Source organism: Ctenopharyngodon idella, chromosome 14 (assembly GCF_019924925.1).
Source record: "Ctenopharyngodon idella isolate HZGC_01 chromosome 14, HZGC01, whole genome shotgun sequence".
NCBI lineage: Eukaryota > Metazoa > Chordata > Actinopteri > Cypriniformes > Xenocyprididae > Ctenopharyngodon > Ctenopharyngodon idella.
In genome coordinates, this window is record NC_067233.1 from 24,239,515 (window position 1) to 24,260,369 (window position 20,855).

The 20,855-nt window shown below is 36.4% G+C and overlaps 1 protein-coding gene across 2 annotated transcripts; it reads right to left on the minus strand.

The window, feature by feature from the left end:
- Positions 1-101: 101 nt before the first annotated feature.
- Positions 102-11,000, minus strand: etf1a (eukaryotic translation termination factor 1a). Of its 2 annotated transcripts, XM_051859723.1 has the most exons (12): positions 10,846-11,000; positions 10,422-10,515; positions 7,397-7,572; positions 6,015-6,154; positions 5,797-5,935; positions 3,781-3,971; positions 3,371-3,500; positions 2,107-2,280; positions 1,108-1,172; positions 777-924; positions 586-668; positions 102-265 (listed from the first exon to the last, which is right to left on the minus strand). In XM_051859723.1, the coding sequence occupies exons 2-11, from the start codon at positions 10,505-10,507 to the stop codon at positions 586-588; spliced, it is 1,332 nt and encodes a 443-aa protein (XP_051715683.1). In that variant the 5' UTR covers positions 10,508-10,515; positions 10,846-11,000; the 3' UTR covers positions 102-265. The 2 variants fall into 2 exon arrangements, with proteins under 2 accessions (XP_051715683.1, XP_051715682.1); XM_051859722.1 differs by lacking the exon at positions 10,846-11,000 and adding an exon at positions 10,678-10,736 and having other exon boundaries at positions 102-668.
- Between the last annotated feature and the right edge of the window lie 9,855 nt (positions 11,001-20,855).

Sequence of the window (20,855 nt, forward strand, 5' to 3'; positions counted from 1 at the left end):
AATGTAATAATGTAGAAGCACAAGGTGAGATTTTACATTAGAATTGCACATTTTTGAGGGGGGATATACGGAGCACAGTTAAGTAAAACAGGACACACAGGGAAGTTTCAGCATTTTTAAATTTATTTTGTTTCTCCCCCATTCTTTACATAAACCCATGTAAAAAATACCACACTGTCATAAAATACAGCAGCAGCAATTGCCAATAAAAAAAAAAAAAAACCTCAAAGGAAGAGAACTAGTGGTGGATTCAGGGTGGAAAAATCTGGGGGAAGAAAAACAGAAAAAGGATAAAAAGAAAAATAAACATTTCAAAATGAGTCCAAATGGTTTGAGAGATCTTTAATTCAAACGGGAAGAGAATAAACAATGTGAGTCCTGTCCAATCAGAATGCTCTAAGGCTGGGCCTCATGAATTAGTCATGATGGCTCTGTCCTTCACTTGATTGACAGACAACACACTTCTCTTCTGAAACTGTGCGTTTTTGAGTATTAAATGCACAGGTTCTCGGTAAGAAAGAACAATTTTTCTTTCCATAACTCCTCAAATCTTCACTTATTTCTCTCTAGCTCGGTCTCGACTACCTAGTAATCATCCAAGTCAAAAAGCTCATCATCTTCTGCCTGGTAGTCCAACCCCTGGAAATCCACTCGGTACCGCAAAATACCTGAGAGAGCAACACATTTTGGTAAATAAATGAACAATAATATGATTCTAAATCAACACCTGACATGATAAATATCACCAAATGAAATAAATCCAGATTCAGTATTACCTCCGATTCCTCCGAAACCCTTGACAAACTGCGACCCCTCTTGACTTTTATCAGTCACAATCTCCAGAGTCGCTCCAAACTTCTTATAGCTATTGGCAAACCACTCCAGCAGCGGCATGACCTCGATGAGCTCGTGTTCTTGACCCGTCTGATGAAACAAACAAATGATCAGTCGCACGGTAAACATTATTCCTGTCCATCCACTGTTAGAGATGACTAGGGCTGTCAACTGTGTAACAGTGTTAGGACGGTTAATTGCGACCTTTGACACCGATACACACACACACACACACACACACACACACACACACACACACACACACACACACACCTCTTTGTCTACGAAGTGGGACTTGTCCTTCTCTTGTTCTGGGGTCAAATGAATGACTTTCTCATCTGAAACACACAACAGTGAGTGAGACATTACAGAAAAAACTTCCGCTTGACACAATCTAATCGATTACAATCTGTTGAAGCAACAACATGCAGTAAAAACAAACACTGAATGCAAGTATATGGGTTTATACTCTTTTAAAACTCGTGTTTACACCAGACACACTTCAACTCGAGTTATATGGGACAAGAGGAAATAGTGAATATAGCCCTTTAAAATAAGGTCTGACTAGTTAACATTATTAAAGAAATTAACTAACAATGAGCAATTCATTTGTCACAGTATTTACCTTTGTCAACATTAGTTATTAAAAATATTCCTGTTCATTGTTAGTTCATGTCCATTAAGTAATAAACAGATACAACTTTCAATTTCAATAATGTTTTAGTAAATGTTGAAATTAACATTAACTAAGATTAATAAATGCTTTAGAAGTAGTTTTTTTCATAATTAGTTCATGATAAATTACTGTTAATATTGTTAATATTTACATTAGACTAATATTAACAAATGAAACCTTATTGTAAAGTGTTACCATTATGGTTAACTAAAAATAAAACCAAAACCATAAAAAAAGTTTGTTACTTTGTTAAATAAAGTCAACTTTAACTGAAATAATGGTTTTTGATGCAATATCCCAAAATGCAGATATATGTGGATGGAAACATCCACATATACATATAGTCACATATATAGCTGTTTCATCATCACTGGATCACTGGATTGACCAATCAGAAGACAGGAATGAATGTGTCCACATTATAATTCCTGAAGCGATTTAATTAGAGCTTATCTGAAATGCTCTACAAGCGCTGACTAGCAGGAACATGAAAGGATCTTGAATCTGAGACTGTTTGTAATAAACGTGTGTGTGTGTGTGTGTGTGTGTGTAACATACTCGACCCATGCCGTGTGTGTGTGTGTTCGTTCATGTACCGTTCTCCAAGCCGTTGACCTCTGCGCCATGCATTCTCAGGACGTATCTCATTGTCTCCAAGTTTTCATAGACAATGAGAATTTCAACGGCTCCCATTTCCAGCGCCTTCAGTGTGTCGTCCACGCCGAAACAATACTTCCCTGTGTCCTGACTGATCTCGTCAAAGTATCGCCCTGAGACACAGAACAACACCATCAAAGCTTTCAGCTCCATTTAGGGTAACAAACTTGTGAAACATTTCCTTTAGCTTTTCTTAAGTTTCATCCTACTTTGTCTTTTAAAATCACTAAAGAAAACAGGGTAGCAGAAGAGCTGAATTTGCCAGAGAGAAATTAGCATGATTAGAAGATCTGGCGCACATCATATGAAGAACCAGGGTTATTATTATTATTATTATTATTATTATTATTATTATCTAAAACTATAAAATACAAATATTAGATGAAAAACTAGAAACTAAAACTGACATAAATATAAAATAAATCAGATATTTTTAATTAAACAGGCACACATTCAACTGCAGGTTTAAAATACTTTTATTTTATATATTTTATATATGCACTGGAATTAGTTTATGTACTAATATATCAATACATACGAACTAGAGGTTGATCAATATTAGATTTTGCTGATACGATAATAATGTCTAAAGAAAGGTAATAAAATGATTATTCTGCTGATGCTAGTAAAACCTGTGTAATTAACGTGTTAATAATGTTTTTAGTTTTTCCTTCCTGTGACGGGCAGCCCAGAAACAAACTAGCTTACATTGAATTAATTGCCAATTACAGTTTATTGTGTAACAAAAAATACCTATAATAATCAGAAAAAAAAGATGCACAATGCAGAACCTTTAAATATAAACAAGCCTGAAATACCCCAGGGACTCTTATTTTGAAATGTCTTTTAAATAAACATCTAAGAAATGTTACGTTTTGACTTTAAAACGTGCAACGCTCACATTAATTTTTTTAATTATCGCCTTTTGAAGTTTAATATGTACATTAGGCCGTATCATGATTCCTGTTTTTCTGTCCTCAAATTTAAGATCTTTTGAAAAGATAATTAAGACTTTCCTTATACCATTTAAAACATTGAAGAATTTCTTTGGCCTTGAATTTGATCAAACTAAATATAACACTTTTTAAAGACCTGCGGGTGTTTGCACATGCAAAACAAGTGTTACGTGGATTTAAGAATGATTTCTGAATACAGATTCATCCGATACAGGATTGCATCTGTGAGGAAGGATCAATATTTTACCTATCAGCTTTTTCTCCTGTATGAATTTGACGTTGGACAGGACTTCAGCGGAGAGCTCAATGGCCTGATTGAAGCCGTTCTCTCCTCCGTAAGAGATGTCGACCAGCTTCAACACTTTCGCTTGTAACCTCTGCAACCAATCACAGACAATGAACTGATGTTAGACAGACAGACTTCAGCCAATCACAAAAAAAAAACTGCGATTTGTTCACATCCATCTCTTTGTTCAGAACAGTATACTACGCTTACTTTTTCTGCAAAATAATGTAATTTCAATTCACATACTATGCCTTAAGTATCCAGTATACAGTATTCTATTTGAAATAAAGCCATAATAGAGTTTCTACATGGACTTTATAGGGCGTTTAATTCAACTAATCAGAGTCAACAACAATACACTTTCTTCTTACCGGGTCGAACATGTCAGATTGGCTGAGCTCAGTTTTAAAATCTGCGGATCCGGCCAGCACCAGTCCGGCCACGTTGACTTTATCATTGGACACAAAGAGCTGCACAGACGTCTCTGCCACCTTCCTCACGTAATTGTGTCTCTTCTCCATCCTTAACCGAGCGAAACGCAGCGCGGACTGACCTCCTCTTCCTGAGAGATAAAGTGGTATATATATACACGTTTATATATGGCACCATTTAAAGGGTTAAAGGGTCACCCTAAAAATGAAAATTCTGTCACCATTTACTCACCCTCATGTCATTCCAAACCTGTAAGACTTTCGTTCATCTTTTAGATATTTTTCATGAAATCTGAGAGCTTTCTGACCCTCCATTGGAAGTCTGTTTACCCAAAACTGACCGTTCAAAACTTTCATAAAGAGAAGGTAAAATAAATCCATATGAATTAAGCGGTTTAATCCAAGTCTTCCGAAGAGACGCGATCGCTTTATGATGAAAAGACCCACAAAATAAATTCATAAAATAAATCCATATCAATCGATCGCTTTATATGATGAAGAGATTTAATTTAGGCTTTTATTCACATATAAACATTCATCAGCCAACATAAACAGAAGCTCAACCATACTTACTTGATGTGCAAGAACAAACTTCTCTGGTTCTTGCGGAAGTTCAAATGTGATGGTATGACACGCACGCATGAACCTCATTGGTTCTCATGCTTGAGCTTCTGTGACCAAATTTGAATGTTGTAAGCTTGTGAATAAAAGCCTAAAATAAATCTGTTCATCATATAAAGCGATTGATTGATATGGATTTATTTTACAAATCTCTTTATGAATGTTTTGAAACGTCTTTTGGGTAAATAAACTTTCAATGGAGGGACAGAAATCTCTCAGATTTCATTAGAAATATCTTCATTTGTCTTAGGTGTTTGAAATGACATGAGAGTGAGCATATGATGACAGAATTTTCATTTTTGGGAGAATTATGCTTTTTAACATTTACTTTAGTGTCTCACATGTGAGAACTGATCGTGCTCATCCAAGTCTTTAAAATTTTAAAAATGTTATAATTTTGCAGAATTTTCGAAGTCAAATTAAAGATTTTAAGACCTGCACAAATAAAATTAATACCATATGTCCATATAGAACAAACCCATACAAACTCAAAATAAATCATGCATCTCAGATTATTTTACTTAATTAAACAGGCACACATTCAACTGCAGGATTAAAATACTGAAGAAATGTTTGATTTAATATATACATATGTATTTTAATTGGTTTATATACTAATATATCAATGAACACGAATTAGAGGTTGATCGATATTGGATTTTGCCGACACATTAATAATGTGTTTAAGGAAAGGCAATAAATAGATTATTGTGCTGATACTAGAAAAATCTGTATAATGAATGTGTTCATTCTATATTCTATAACATTCAAGAGCAGAAGACCAGAGAAAACTTGAGTAAAGAGGACACTGTTACTGGACAATATGGCTAAAAAGATGATTTAATAATTATGCATTTATTCTAAAATTAAATGAATAATAATATGAAACAAACAAGAATGCAAAAAGTAAAATGAATAGTCAAATCTAGTTCAGAAAAAAAAAAAAAAAAATCACGGCATGTTTTTTACCAAATAAACACAAAAGGAAAAGACAATCATTTCTATTTACATATGTAACACTAATAATTTTCCTACAGGCATTTGATGATGCAAATGAATCATTGAGTCAAGAGTTTGGAAATGAATCATCTTGATCAATTCTAACACTGATTTTGCTGATGTTTAAATGAGAGATGCTTTTAAAATGTTTATGAGCTCATAGTCACGGGTCTCGAGACAAGAACGTTTGATGACACAATCTTTAGGAAACTTAATGGCTAAATACAAAGTGCATTAAAATCATCTTGAATTTATATCGGCAAAAAAATATATTGCATATATTCTGAATATACGATGTATAGAAAACATCATGGTAAAATGTCTAGGCATGATTACCGTGTTTTTTAGGAAGGTCCACAGTAAATTTGTGCAGCACGTCTCTGGTGTTTCCCTGTAGAGTCCCGAACAGAGCCCCACTACCATCAATGACTATGAACCCAAACTTACTGTCGTCTGACAATAACGCCGTCAGAGCCTAGAGAAAGACAGAAGATTATACAGCATCTCAAATACAATGAGCTTTATGAAACACTTCGTTTGGATTGGGATTTTACCTCCGTGTGGAACTTGTTGTCACAGAGGTACAGGGAGGTGTTGATGGGTTTGAATGGCTCAAAGTCGATGTTCACTTTCTTCTCTTTGCCTTCGTCTGTCACTATGGTGCCGCAGTAAACCACCAGACCATTATGAGGCACTACAGGAGACAAGAGACGGCAAACGTGTGTGTCATGTCATCACATGTTTGCGAAAGTCTCACATTGGGTGAATTATGTGAACAAACATACAATACTTGAGTAAAAATGACAAGAAATGGCGTTCGCAACCCTTTTTACTTCTGTACCGTGACATTTCTGGATGAAACAGAATTTTCAATGAGATAAAAGGACATGAATTGATTGTATTTTTCTCTAATCTATCATTACTTGACAATACTGTCATAGACTTTAACTATTGGAAATAGAATTTTTTTTCCATTTTTTTCTTTCTTTTTTTTTTACCAAAACACTGAAACGGAAAATAAAGTTTTTAGCTAAAAAAACAAAACAAATAAAAACTAAAGATTATTTAATAATTAATCAAATGTATTTAATTATGAACTCTAAATAAAACTGAGTTGTATATAAACATAAATTCTATATAAGGAAGTTTTTATATCAACTTTTTAATGATATAATTATGTTTCAACTCCAACTCGTTTTAAATGGTGGCTGTAAGAAACATTTGTTTCCAAACATAAGCTACATTAAATAATGAAGATGACTGGTTAAGTAAAAATATAATGAATATGTATTATAGTGCATGTATTAAGCAAAATGCTCCTCTCTAGAGTTAGTTTTTTTGGCAAAAACAGAAAATTAATTTATTAATTTATTTTCGGTTACCGAAATTTCAGTGCATCACTAACTGGCAAGATTTCATAAAAGCTACATGAATATTCACAGAAAATGATGACTAAATTGCCCATTGATTAATGCTAATTTCCCATCTGTGTACCCTAAAATAAGCTACATTTTAAATAAATATCACTAAGACAAACTATTTTTGCTTTGGAATAACATGCACAGATGAATTGTGCACAATAAGATCATGAATGTGCATTCAGAAAGTTAAAAATTGTCAATTTGAAGGGTGATGTTGACTTTATATCCCATCTTATGATCAAAACAAACATTTTAACCATTAACTTTCTTTCAGCTAGCAGAGCCTCTAACAAAAAGGCACCAATTTTCCATCATAAATGTAAAGTATGCACCTTATAGAAAGCACAATGTTATGGTTAGAGTCTATCAAATCTGTTCTCATATAATCAACTCAATAAAATCTATGTGAGCGGTCAGAATAACACAGGCTTTTGTCTCAAATGTCCTCTTTAAAAATGCAGGTGTGTTTGACTGTAATTAAAGAGAAGGACAAACACACACACACACACACACACCTTTGTTATAGAGTTTGAGTCTCTGCTGGACTGAGGTAATGGCTCCCAACACTGACAGTCGGTTCACTCGACTCTTGATGTTTGACGCCGTACCGAACTCATCTGCCAACATCTTGGCCACTCTGGAGATCTGATCTTTAGGAGGAATGATGAGCGAGATCATGCTGGTCCCATTACTGACAGAGAGAGAAATACAAACTGCCATGTTATTCAGCTCTACAAAACCATCAAACGGACAAATTACCGTAAATTAAATCATTTACAGAAAGAATAATGTCTTAATTCCAAAATCTAGTGAGCAGTCTTGAGGTTTACTCGCTATCTAAGCAGCAGCCTTTTAGCCCATTTAACGCCCCTTTTTGAGCATAGATATGAACTATAAATGGTTGTAGTTCATGAATGCTTGGGAATACAACCTAAGGTCTCTTTTTAAAGAAGACACTCAACAGATTATTGCAGAAGTGAAAGCAGCTTCAAATAATGAAAGTGTAAAAAAGTTATAGAAGTTTAATTTTACTGTACAGCAAATTTACCTTTTTAAAAAACATTTTTATCTTATACAAAATCTAGTGCTGCACACAAAGGAGACTCTCAACTTGAATATTTCAGAGTGTCAAATTCCACCCTCTGACCTGAGACCAGTAATAAACTCTTATATTAATTACAAGTGACAGATGGAATTGGATGAATGCCACAGAAATAAGTTGACTACACAGAGAAATAAACACTTTCAGAATGATTTTTTTTTCCAGCTGATGAACAATAAAAATGACAACCAATCAGAATTTATCCTGCTTTAAAGAGCTCGAGCATTTAAAGTGGCAGACAACAAAATCACGGCAATAAACAGAACGATATCGCGTGTTGGTTTGGGCTCTAATATAGTTATCTTTATAGTTATCGTTCTTGGTTAGAATGGATGTTTAGAAGATTTTAAGTAATTTCTAATCTATGTGTGATCAAATTGTTTTTACTAGGTGCTGTTTGGGTGAAGAACTACCATAATGCCTTCCTTGTCCAACCCCAGTGACTGTCAAACATATTTTACCGGGCTGCACTGTTTTTAATGTAAATAGACAACATTTTTATTCAGAGATGTCTAACATCATCTTGCATTAATCTTAAATATCTAATATAATTTTTTGTTAACTATGACTTTTGCTATTCACTTTGTTCTCATCATGAAGATGAGCCTGAATTTTTACCAATCTTTTGTTTTGAATCAGTGGTTCGGAGCGCCAAAGTCACGTGGCTTCGTTTATGTGACCCGAACCACTGATTCAAAACAAAAGATTCGTAAAGCTTCGAAGCAGTGTTTTGAAATCGGCCGTACCTAGATATTGTTGAAAAGTTATTTTATTTTCTTTGGTGCTTTATAATATTAAGGTAGAACCACTGCACTCGCATGAACTGTTTTAAATATGTCTTTAGTACCTTTCTGGATCTTGAGGGGTTCAGTGACGTTGCTGGCAATAGAGGCCTCACTGAGCCATCGGATTTCATCAAAAATATCTTAATTTGTGTTCTGAAGATGAACGAAGGTCTTACGGGTGTGGAACGACATGAGGGTGAGAAATTAATGACAGAATTTTCATTTTTGGGTGAACTAACCGTTTAAGTGTAATAACATATTTTGTAGTTTGTTTGCCATCTTGGATGGATTTTTCCATCATGATGCATTCTGGGATTGCTTTCTCTATATGTGATGGATCAGCTTTTGTACCTATGATAACTTATAATGGTGCCTAGGTGGGCAGCTCACTAGATTTTGGAATGGAGTCAAAAAGACACAAAGAAGTCAACGGCCTCAGTATTGTCAGCTGACAAAAGTGTCATTTCTAGAGTTCTCTTACACAAACACACACATATAATCTGCTGCTAAAACAGAGACTGACTTCAAACATTCGGTTTATACCGTCCACACTGAGATCTGAGGTGGAATCAGGGTCAAAACACAGAGAGAGCAGGACGCAGTTCAGTTTATTTACACACACACACACACACACACACACACACACACACACACACACACACGTGGCATGAAGGTCAGCGGCACTCATGCATGGAAAACAAAGAGTTCCGGTTTCTGAGGTGGGATTCAGCATACTTAATTTGAGTATGTGAGCATGAATTACTACTATCTTGCACATACACAGAATTTACCCTTGAATGAAGGTCTGTATTGTTGTGAAGCTCAACATAACTACTTGTCAGAATGAAAGCATGAGTGCCAAACGGTCAAGCCGATGACGCATTTACACACTCTGTAACACATGCAGTGGTTCTTCAAATAGACTTATGTACACAAGCTTTACCATTGATATAAAGCTCACGGATTTATAACCTCCATCCTAACACGACAGGTGAGTAAAGTGTAGAAAACAAGCATTACCTTCCTCTCCAACTCTATTTCAAAATCCATGGCTGCCAAAAGGTAGGTTGTAGGTTCAAATCCAGCACAAGCTGATCATGAACAAGTCTCTTATCTGAACTTATAATGAGTGCACTGTTTAATGAGTAATTATAGTTATTAGAAGGCACTAAACACACACACCTGTTTGAAACTCACTGTGATTCAAAACTTAAACACACACACAAAGAAGGTCCAAACTGAAGTATCAGACAGAGCTGCCCGGACCTGCGGCTGGAGTAACTAGTCATTAGTGGTTTTTACTAAAGCAGGAACCACCATTACTATTGCTCATACTTAAATGTTAGGGATTAGGAATCCGAAAACCCAACTGAACCATCTCTCTCTCTCTCTGTGTGTGTGTGTGTGTGTTGTTTTTGTTGTTGTTCTGCAGCGTTGTGCTTCAGATATGAATGACATACCATATATATATATATATATATATATAAGGTGGCAAGTAATTAATGAACCCTCGTGGGGGTTTGAAACTACAACCTTTCCGTTACCAGTTCAGAACCATGTAAGCCACTGAACTAACACACATTAAAAAAAAACTTTAAGACACATATGTTTCCTGTTTACCTCCAACACACACTTCTACACAAACTCTCTTACCCTCTCGCCGCTTCCAGACTCTTGATGAGTTTCTTGATCTTCCAGATTTCAACATTTCTGTCCGCCGCGTTCGGATCATCTGCCATCTTCAGTCCTACAACAGCGGAAAGAAACTGCCGTTAAAACCGGGACTGACCCGTGTGTGCGCGCGCGCGTGCGTCCTGCCCGGACGAGCGCGTCCACACTAGCGATCGGTGACTTCGCCGCCCTTTAAGGACGTACTAACAAAAACTACAACAAAGTACCATGGTGTTACCCTGATTTTCGAACGTGTACCTCGGCCGGAGGTGTTATTCTATTATTTGAAGTACATTTGAGTACGATTTTAATATGGTGAATGTCGAAGTACACCATCAAAGTACTTCATATCCTCTTTAAAACCCCAAATAAACCTCTATGTAACATATATGTTCATTAAAAATACCTGACTCTGTCCCTCCGGTTTCTGTCGGTCGGTCGGTCTGTCTGTTCTACACGCGTCACGCCGCCGCCGGTTCCTGCGGATACACGTGGGAGGAGGAGCTTCAACGGTTCACTTCCTAGTTACCTGCATAGAAACCATAGGGCGCCAAATGAGTGCAGTGGCTTTCTATGACACACACAGCGGTTATTCCTCCAGGGGGCGCTCGGTGGCCCAGAGAGCGAATCCTCCATTGAGCCACATTCAAATCTCAGGATGTTTTGTGTAAACAAGACGCTAGAAGAATTGTTACATGAGAAAAATAAGCAGGCAGGGTTGAATAAAAATTCACACCTGAATAAAAATACAGAAAAACTTTAAATTTAAAATTTACAGTGGTGAGTTCAAAGAATAAATATTATTAAGGTAGAGATCATTTCCGGGCCGCTCTAAGCCCCGCCCACTTTACACTGACTTTCCATTCTAGCCGCTTATTCTATTTCTACGGTAGAAACAGCGTCAATACTGCGTTTTGCTTGGCTAAGAGTTGTGTCGGAAGGCGGAAATGCACAGAATTTAACCGAGAAGGGGTGAATGGGAAATGTAGTTGGATGTTGTTGTTTTTTTTTTTATGCTGTTTAAAATAAATTACAGGTTTAAATAGCATGATACATAGCCATGTTATTTAATCTAAAGTACTTAAAAAATATGCTATGAATCAAGTACATGTCCTGATGTCCAATAATAATAATAATAATTAAGCATTTATAATAATGATAATTTATTTATTATAATAATATAATAATTAGATCCTTACTCTAATTCTACTTTTTCTTTGTCTTGTTATCATTTGTTGGTAACACTTTAGAATAATTGTCTGTCATTAATAAGTAACTATGCAGGAAGTAATGCAGGACAAATCAGTAGTACTGCTTTAATACTTCAGCTACTACTGTTAAATAATATAGAAACAAGCTTAACTAATCAGTAAGTAATATCAAATTTAGGACTAAGATAGTTCCTTATTAGCTAATCAGACCATTATTCTAAAGTGTTACCCATTTGTTTTGTGTAATAATGCTTTGGCAATATGGTATGTAAACATAATCATGCCAATAAGGTACTTTAAAATGAAAATTGAAATAAAAAGTAGTACCACTGTACTTTTCTGTTTTTTGTTTGTTTGTTTGTTGTTGTTGTTGTTTTCTGGTCATTTTAGTTACAGTTTTATTCACTAAAATCGTAAAGTAGGCTATAACATTCAACATTCTCAGAAGGGCAGTAAAATAATGTAATAACTTATTTTCAATTCGCTTATTCTACTCATATGATGTTGAAGACAATGTAATTTCTCCCTATGTTTGTTGTAATGTCTCATTGTCCACGTACAGACTAAAAGACTGCATCCGAAATCACATACTCTCTTGAGCAGGTACTTATTTTGAAATAGCCTAGTAATCACTTCACGACCGCTAAAAAAGTATTCAATCTAGTATGAATGCGTGTAGTATGAATGTAATCCGGACGTTCTACATTCGCCATGTTGTCATTATCATGTGACCTACCAGCGTTTTTTTTTTTGTCATATGCTGTTTTTTGCCTACTATTTAGTAAGGAAGTATGCAATTTTGGATGCAGCCTGAGTTTCAGGAGACAACTGCATTTATTACCAGCAGAGGGCGACATTGTCTCTCACATGCTGCATCTCGTTTGTTGAACGTAAACACATTGCCTACCCTAAACTATAGCTAATTATTCATGGCAGTGTTTTGTTAGACTTGGAAATGAAATCGTAAGACTTTATTGTTTGTATATTTCTGTGTTTTCTATTGTGAAATACAGGTTTAGTCTTTGCTGTGACTGGAAACAGCAGGCAGCTCAAACGGATTGAGATATTCATGTATTGTATATGTTTTGGATTAAAGTGTTAGTGTTTCTTTTTTGCCTTTTGATTGTCATCCACTATTGCATATTGTTGTCACAGTTCAATGAATCATAACTCACAAATAAACTGTTAATTGGTTTTTGCATCTAGTAAACCATGTACACATACACTATTGAACATAAATGCACGACAGTGTGTATTGCAAAGCATCCTGTACAGTCACAACAATTCACACTCCAATTCAAAGTACTTTGAACATTTTGCTTTTTTATATGTTTCACAGACAAGTCCCAGGCTAAAATGCATGTTTGAGCCATTTTAACTGAAAGCAACTTGCACTGACGTATCTTAAAATAATGTCAGTGCCATTGTTTTGTCAGTAATGTTTTTTCTAAAGCACGTTTATAAAAGCTACTTAAATGCCCTAATTGAACTAAGACCTAATCCTAGCTTAATCTAAGCCCTGTCTGTGAAACCAGGCCTTAGTGTTTTTGCTGGTTTACACACACCCTCAGGTATTTGGGCCTGTTTCCCTTTGCAGGCCAAGAAAATCCCAGCTGAAACGGCCTGTGATAATAGTGATTTAAGGAGGATAATCTTAGCAATTCTCGTCTCAAACACTTCTGAACACCCTGAGACTGAAGCGCACACCCGCTGATGCTCGGGGTTATTTTGGGAAAGTTGGATGTGTCTCCTGGAGGGTGTGAGGACGTTTGCTCCCGGTGAGAGTCAGGTCAGCATTTACGAGCGCAGAGACTGCTGCAGTTATCAGAGGAGGCAGATGGTCATTACCACTGCAGCTCTTGCTCTCATAACGCATGTGTGCCTGCGAGACTGGTACATCAGCACTGGAATTATTAGACTATAAAAACCCGAATCATGTTTTAACGTCATGCTGAATTAAATGCCACTGCTTTTATTCTGGAAATAGACTGAAAATGATTTGGCAAACAGAAGGACAAGGGGTCACAGGGGGCCTGTGTTCTGCTGATTGTGCACTTGCATTTCTACACTCATATCTATAAACTAAAGTATCCATCTTATTTTTAACGTAGCTTACAGTAAAAGGCCTATTCACACAAAGAACAAACTGTAAAGATTACTATATTAGTGTTCACACAAACGAATGATAATGTTTTTTATTATAGTCGATATATTAGCATTCACACCAACGGACGATAATGTTGTTTATTATGGTCGCTATATTAGCGTTCACACCAACAGACGATAACGTTCTGTTTATTATAGTCGCTATATTAGCGTTCACACAAACGAACGATAACGTTCTGTTTATTAAAGTCGCTATATTAGCATTCACACCAACGGACAATAATGTTGTTTATTATAGTCGCTATATTAGCGTTCACACAAACGAACGATAACGTTCTGTTTATTAAAGTCGCTATATTAGCATTCACACCAACGGATGATAATGTTGTTTATTATAGTCGCTATATTAGCATTCACACAAACGAACGATAACGTTCTGTTTATTAAAGTCGCTATATTAGCATTCACACCAACGGACAATAATGTTGTTTATTATAGTCACTATATTAGCGTCACACCAACGGACGATTATGTTCTGTTTTTTTGATAGTCACTATATTATCATTCACACCAACGGACGATAACGTTCTGTTTATTATAGTCGCTATATTAGCGTTCACACAAACGAACGATAACGTTCTGTTTATTAAAGTCGCTATATTAGCATTCACACCAACGGACAATAATGTTGTTTATTATAGTCACTATATTAGCGTCACACCAACGGACGATAACGTTCTGTTTATTATAGTCGCTATATTAGCGTTCACACAAACGAACGATAACGTTCTGTTTATTAAAGTCGCTATATTAGCATTCACACCAACGGACAATAATGTTGTTTATTATAGTCACTATATTAGCGTCACACCAACGAACGATAACGTTCTGTTTATTAAAGTCGCTATATTAGCATTCACACCAACGGACAATAATGTTGTTTATTATAGTCACTATATTAGCGTCACACCAACAGACGATAACGTTCTGTTTATTATAGTCGCTATATTAGCGTCACACCAACGGACGATAACGTTCTGTTTATTATAGTCGCTATATTAGCGTTCACACAAACGAACGATAACGTTCTGTTTATTAAAGTCGCTATATTAGCATTCACACCAACGGACAATAATGTTGTTTATTATAGTCACTATATTAGCGTCACACCAACGGACGATAACGTTCTGTTTATTATAGTCGCTATATTAGCGTTCACACAAACGAACGATAACGTTCTGTTTATTAAAGTCACTATATTAGCATTCACACCAACGGACAATAATGTTGTTTATTATAGTCACTATATTAGCGTCACACCAACGGACGATAACGTTCTGTTTATTATAGTCGCTATATTAGCGTCACACCAACGAACGATAACGTTCTGTTTATTATAGTCGCTATATTAGCGTTCACACAAACGAACGATAACGTTCTGTTTATTAAAGTCGCTATATTAGCATTCACACCAACGGACAATAATGTTGTTTATTATAGTCACTATATTAGCGTCACACCAACGGACGATAACGTTCTGTTTATTATAGTCGCTATATTAGCGTCACACCAACGAACGATAACGTTCTGTTTATTAAAGTCGCTATATTAGCATTCACACCAACGGACAATAATGTTGTTTATTATAGTCACTATATTAGCGTCACACCAACGGACGATAACGTTCTGTTTATTATAGTCGCTATATTAGCGTCACACCAACGGACGATAACGTTCTGTTTATTATAGTCGCTATATTAGCGTTCACACAAACGAACGATAACGTTCTGTTTATTAAAGTCGCTATATTAGCATTCACACCAACGGACAATAATGTTGTTTATTATAGTCACTATATTAGCGTCACACCAACGGACGATAACGTTCTGTTTATTATAGTCGCTATATTAGCGTTCACACAAACGAACGATAACGTTCTGTTTATTAAAGTCGCTATATTAGCATTCACACCAACGGACAATAATGTTGTTTATTATAGTCACTATATTAGCGTCACACCAACGGACGATAACGTTCTGTTTATTATAGTCGCTATATTAGCGTCACACCAACGAACGATAACGTTCTGTTTATTATAGTCGCTATATTAGCGTTCACACAAACGAACGATAACGTTCTGTTTATTAAAGTCGCTATATTAGCATTCACACCAACGGACAATAATGTTGTTTATTATAGTCACTATATTAGCGTCACACCAACGGACGATAACGTTCTGTTTATTATAGTCGCTATATTAGCGTCACACCAACGAACGATAACGTTCTGTTTATTAAAGTCGCTATATTAGCATTCACACCAACGGACAATAATGTTGTTTATTATAGTCACTATATTAGCGTCACACCAACGGACGATAACGTTCTGTTTATTATAGTCGCTATATTAGCGTCACACCAACGGACGATAACGTTCTGTTTATTATAGTCGCTATATTAGCGTTCACACAAACGAACGATAACGTTCTGTTTATTAAAGTCGCTATATTAGCATTCACACCAACGGACAATAATGTTGTTTATTATAGTCACTATATTAGCGTCACACCAACGGACGATAACGTTCTGTTTATTATAGTCGCTATATTAGCGTTCACACAAACGAACGATAACGTTCTGTTTATTAAAGTCGCTATATTAGCATTCACACCAACGGACAATAATGTTGTTTATTATAGTCACTATATTAGCGTCACACCAACGGACGATAACGTTCTGTTTATTAAAGTCGCTATATTAGCATTCACACCAACGGACAATAATGTTGTTTATTATAGTCACTATATTAGCATTCACACCAACGGACAATAATGTTGTTTATTATAGTCACTATATTAGCGTTCACACAAACGAACGATAACGTTCTGTTTATTAAAGTCGCTATATTAGCATTCACACCAACGGACAATAATGTTGTTTATTATAGTCACTATATTAGCATTCACACAAACGAACGATAACGTTCTGTTTATTAAAGTCGCTATATTAGCATTCACACCAACGGACGATAATGTTCTGTTTATTATAGTCGCACTTTCAATGCTCGAGTGCATTAAAGTCAAGTGGATTTTGATTTGCTGTCAGTGTTGTTCATCAGCTAGTTCTGAAAGTCATTCTAACAACATCATTCCTCTGTGTCGTTAACGTTATAGCTGTGGTGCGGACTTCACTATTCTAAGAGATTAGAACAATTATTGAAACTTTATAGTTGTCGGCCTTGGTGTGAATGGACCTTAAGGGCGATTGACCATTTGTAACTTGAATGCACAAGTCTTCCGGTGTCCGGTGTCATGAGAAATCAAGACCCCCCCTCCCCCCCAAGAATCAGGTCTCCTTTATAATGTGTATTACATAAAGTGCACAAACAACATGCTTGAAATATAAAATAAATGCCTGTGTATTGCAGTAATATTAATATTGATGCTTGACTTTAGTAAAATTTTAGTCAACATGCTGTTTCTCTATTGCATCATTTTCAGCAGCTCTGAATCGACACATGCAGCTTTCATGGGATGAATCCCAAACTAAACAGCAGAATTAAGATGCCTGTTTGCTGGATAAACTCATCAGGAAGTATTTGAGACCAGCACAATCATCAATGCAATCCCTCCAAAGCTCTACCCAAATTATTCAAGCAGGAGCAGGTCTAATCTGGTTTGCTCTTCCTCCATCATTTCATTAGATGTTATGGGGTGGTTTTAGAGGCCTTTGGGCCGAATCAGGGCCAAGGCAGAAACTCTGGCCAACAGATTTGTTCCAAATGGAAAAGCTTGGTACCAGATGACTCTGAGAGGAATGATAGATTTTTACATTGCTGGGGAGATGCGAACACTTTCAGGCCCTGCCAGGATCTCCTGGCAGAGAGGACGTTGGGTAATGGGCAGAATCCAGTTATTCAAATGTGTCCTAAACACATATGACCTCCTATACTCATGTCAGTATGCAAAAAATCCCATGATGCAGCAGTTTGGGTGACATGTCTGTCTTTGATAGACATCTGGCCTCTATTGCAGCATCTGCAACCCTCATGCTGCTGCAGTTCCTCCGACGACATCAGTCTGAATGTCAACATGACGAGATCAAATGGAGACTAATAGCTGCTGTCTGCAGAGGAACTGATGCGATTATGTATCAACAGAGGCGCGTCTCTCCTCTGGGACTAATTGATCAGGTAAACCCTCGGACCTTTGGCACATGCATATTCAGCGCTTTCATGGTTACGGTTCAGGGTTACGGTCAAAGGTCACCTTTATTTCTGTAGTACTTTAATACAATACAGATTGTGTCAAAGCAACTTAATATTAATAAACTAGTGCTTTACTATTATTATTTTGTTCTGCACAAGTTGTTGCATTACTGTAAGAACACAGAACTTTATAAATACCCTTATTTATTTAATATTCCAATTTCTTCATACTAACATGCACTGATGAATCGTTCACAATAAGACCAGAAACATGATGTAGAATGTAAACAGAATCAGTTTTTTGGTTCCTTGTTGACCTTATGGTCGGATGTCAAAGGTCAGGTTAAAGGTTAAAGGTTAGATTGAGTGTTATGATTCAAGCCTAACATTAGTTGTAGTTGCATATGAGTGTGTGACAAGAACTAACAAATATTAGCAGTAAAAGAAAGGAAAGAAGCTCCTGAGTGACTCACCTGAATGAAGGATCAGCAGGTACGAGGATCACACACACACACACACACACACACACACACACACACACACACACACACACAGCTGTCACGAGTCCAGTCTGTCTCTAGTCTCCATCTGTAGCCATCTGCTATCATAGTACACACTCAAAAAAAATTTAGGTCTAAATTTAAGATTTAAGTATTTGAATTGCATTTACAATTTCCACCCATTTGGATTACACAGTTTATAGCAAATAAATATGTGAATAAATAAATAAAATGACATTGCTTATTATTAAGTATTTGCATCTATTTGATTTTGTATAAATATTATCATATTTTCAAAATGCATTTACTCAGATCGTTTATTCAGTTAAAAAGTACAAACATGGTCAAAATATGAATAGCTGCGGAACAAGCAATATTTAATTAGTTAAAATATATGATTGAAACAAATTGGATTTATAAATGATAAATATGTAAAGCTAGTTATTGTTCATTAAAACACATTCCGTTTATTAGTCATATTACAGATTCATTTATGTATGACTGACAAATATGCATCATATTAAGTTTATTAGTTTGTTAAAACTCTTTGGAAGCACATTTCTGCCACATAAAAAAAAAATGCTTTTGTAAATCATAATTATGATAAAAATTTGAAATTATGACATTCTAAGTCTTAATTATGAGATAGTTGTCGAGGTTCATAATTATGACATGAAAAAAATCAAAATTCTGACATAAAGTCAAAATTATGACAGTAAGTCTAAATTATGACAGTCAAAATTATGTTATTACCAGTGTGATGTTGTTTTCTTATGTGGCAGAAATGGGCTTCCCTACAACTGTGTAATTCAAATAAATAGAAATTTCATATGCAACAGAAATACATAAATCTTAAATTTAGGCCTAAATATTAGTATATACTGCCTAAATAGATATTTATAAAAATAAATGTGCAACAGCCAAACATTTCTAGAAGTAGTATTCTGCATTTCTTCATTAGGTTTCATGTTTAATTCGTTTCCTTTTCTTTATTGATAAAGAAGCATCATTAATTGTGAGTGACAGGGACAGGCTGAGCATTTCACTCACACATACCGGTTGATTTGCTCTCAGAGGATGTTATCTGTCGTTCAGGTGGATGTGGATGTGTGTCTGGGTTATTTCAGGGGTGAGAGACGACATCCGCTCAGCTTTCAGGCTTGAGTTCACGATGCCTTCAGAATGATATAATCCCTCCGGGGACTCAAACACGTTTCTTACACTCAGTGAATCACATCTTCGAGGAAACTCGATGAAAACTCTTCTTCAACTCAAACACATCAGCTTCCAGTTCTGTGACAGACCAGCATGAAATGTTAAGCCTCCACTATGTCATATAACACGTGTTTGCGGTGCATTAACTGCAGAGAGGATTCGGTCTGGACTGATCTGGATTGAAGTGTGTGTGCAATCAGACCTGGAATCAGAAGCGCAAAAAGTAGCACGTCATCATGTGACACGCACACACTGATGGTGTTTAAGGGTCAATGAAGTGATACTCAAATTCAGATCTATGCATTTATTTAAACACGCATTAAAATGTTTCCAGAATACATAGTCTCTAGGTGTTACAGGAGCATAAAAAATATATATCGCTCATTGAGAATATAAGAGGTAACTTTTGAGCTAAAAATAAAAAAAATTCAAGACAATCGTGTTATAAAATGTGAAAACATTTTAATAAATTGGGCTTAGATCATTAAAGGTGCATGAAGTGATTTCTGCGAGGAAGTGGATCGAACCGAACGCTGCAACACACTTGTAGCCAATCAGCAGTAGGAGGCGTGTCCACTCATGATAGGGGAGGAAAGAGAGTGAACCAATTAGCAGTAGGGGTGTGTCCACTCATGATGGGGGAGGAGAGAGAGTGAGCCAATCGGCATTAGGTGCATGTCCACTCATGATGGGGAGGAGAGTGAGCCAATCAGCAGTAGGAGGCATGTCCACTCATGATGGGGGAGGAGATAGAGTGAGGGGGCATGTCCAGTCATGATGAGGGAGGAGAGAGACTGAGCCAATCAGCAGTAGGGGGAGTGTCCACTCATGATGGGGGAGGAGATAGAGTGAGGGGGCATGTCCAGTCATGATGAGGGAGGAGAGAGACTGAGCCAATCAGCAGTAGGGGGAGTGTCCACTCATGATGGGGGAGGAGAGAGAGTGAGCCAATCATTAGTAGGAGCGTGTCCACTCATGATGGGGGAGGAGAGACAGAGAGCCAATCAGCATTGGGGGAGTGTCCACTCATGATGGGGGAGGAGAGAGACTGAGCCAATCAGCAGTAGGGGGAGTGTCCACTCATGATGGGGGAGGAGAGACAGAGAGCCAATCAGCATTGGGGGAGTGTCCACTTATGATAGGGGAGGAGAGTGAGCCAATCAGCATTAGGTGCGTGT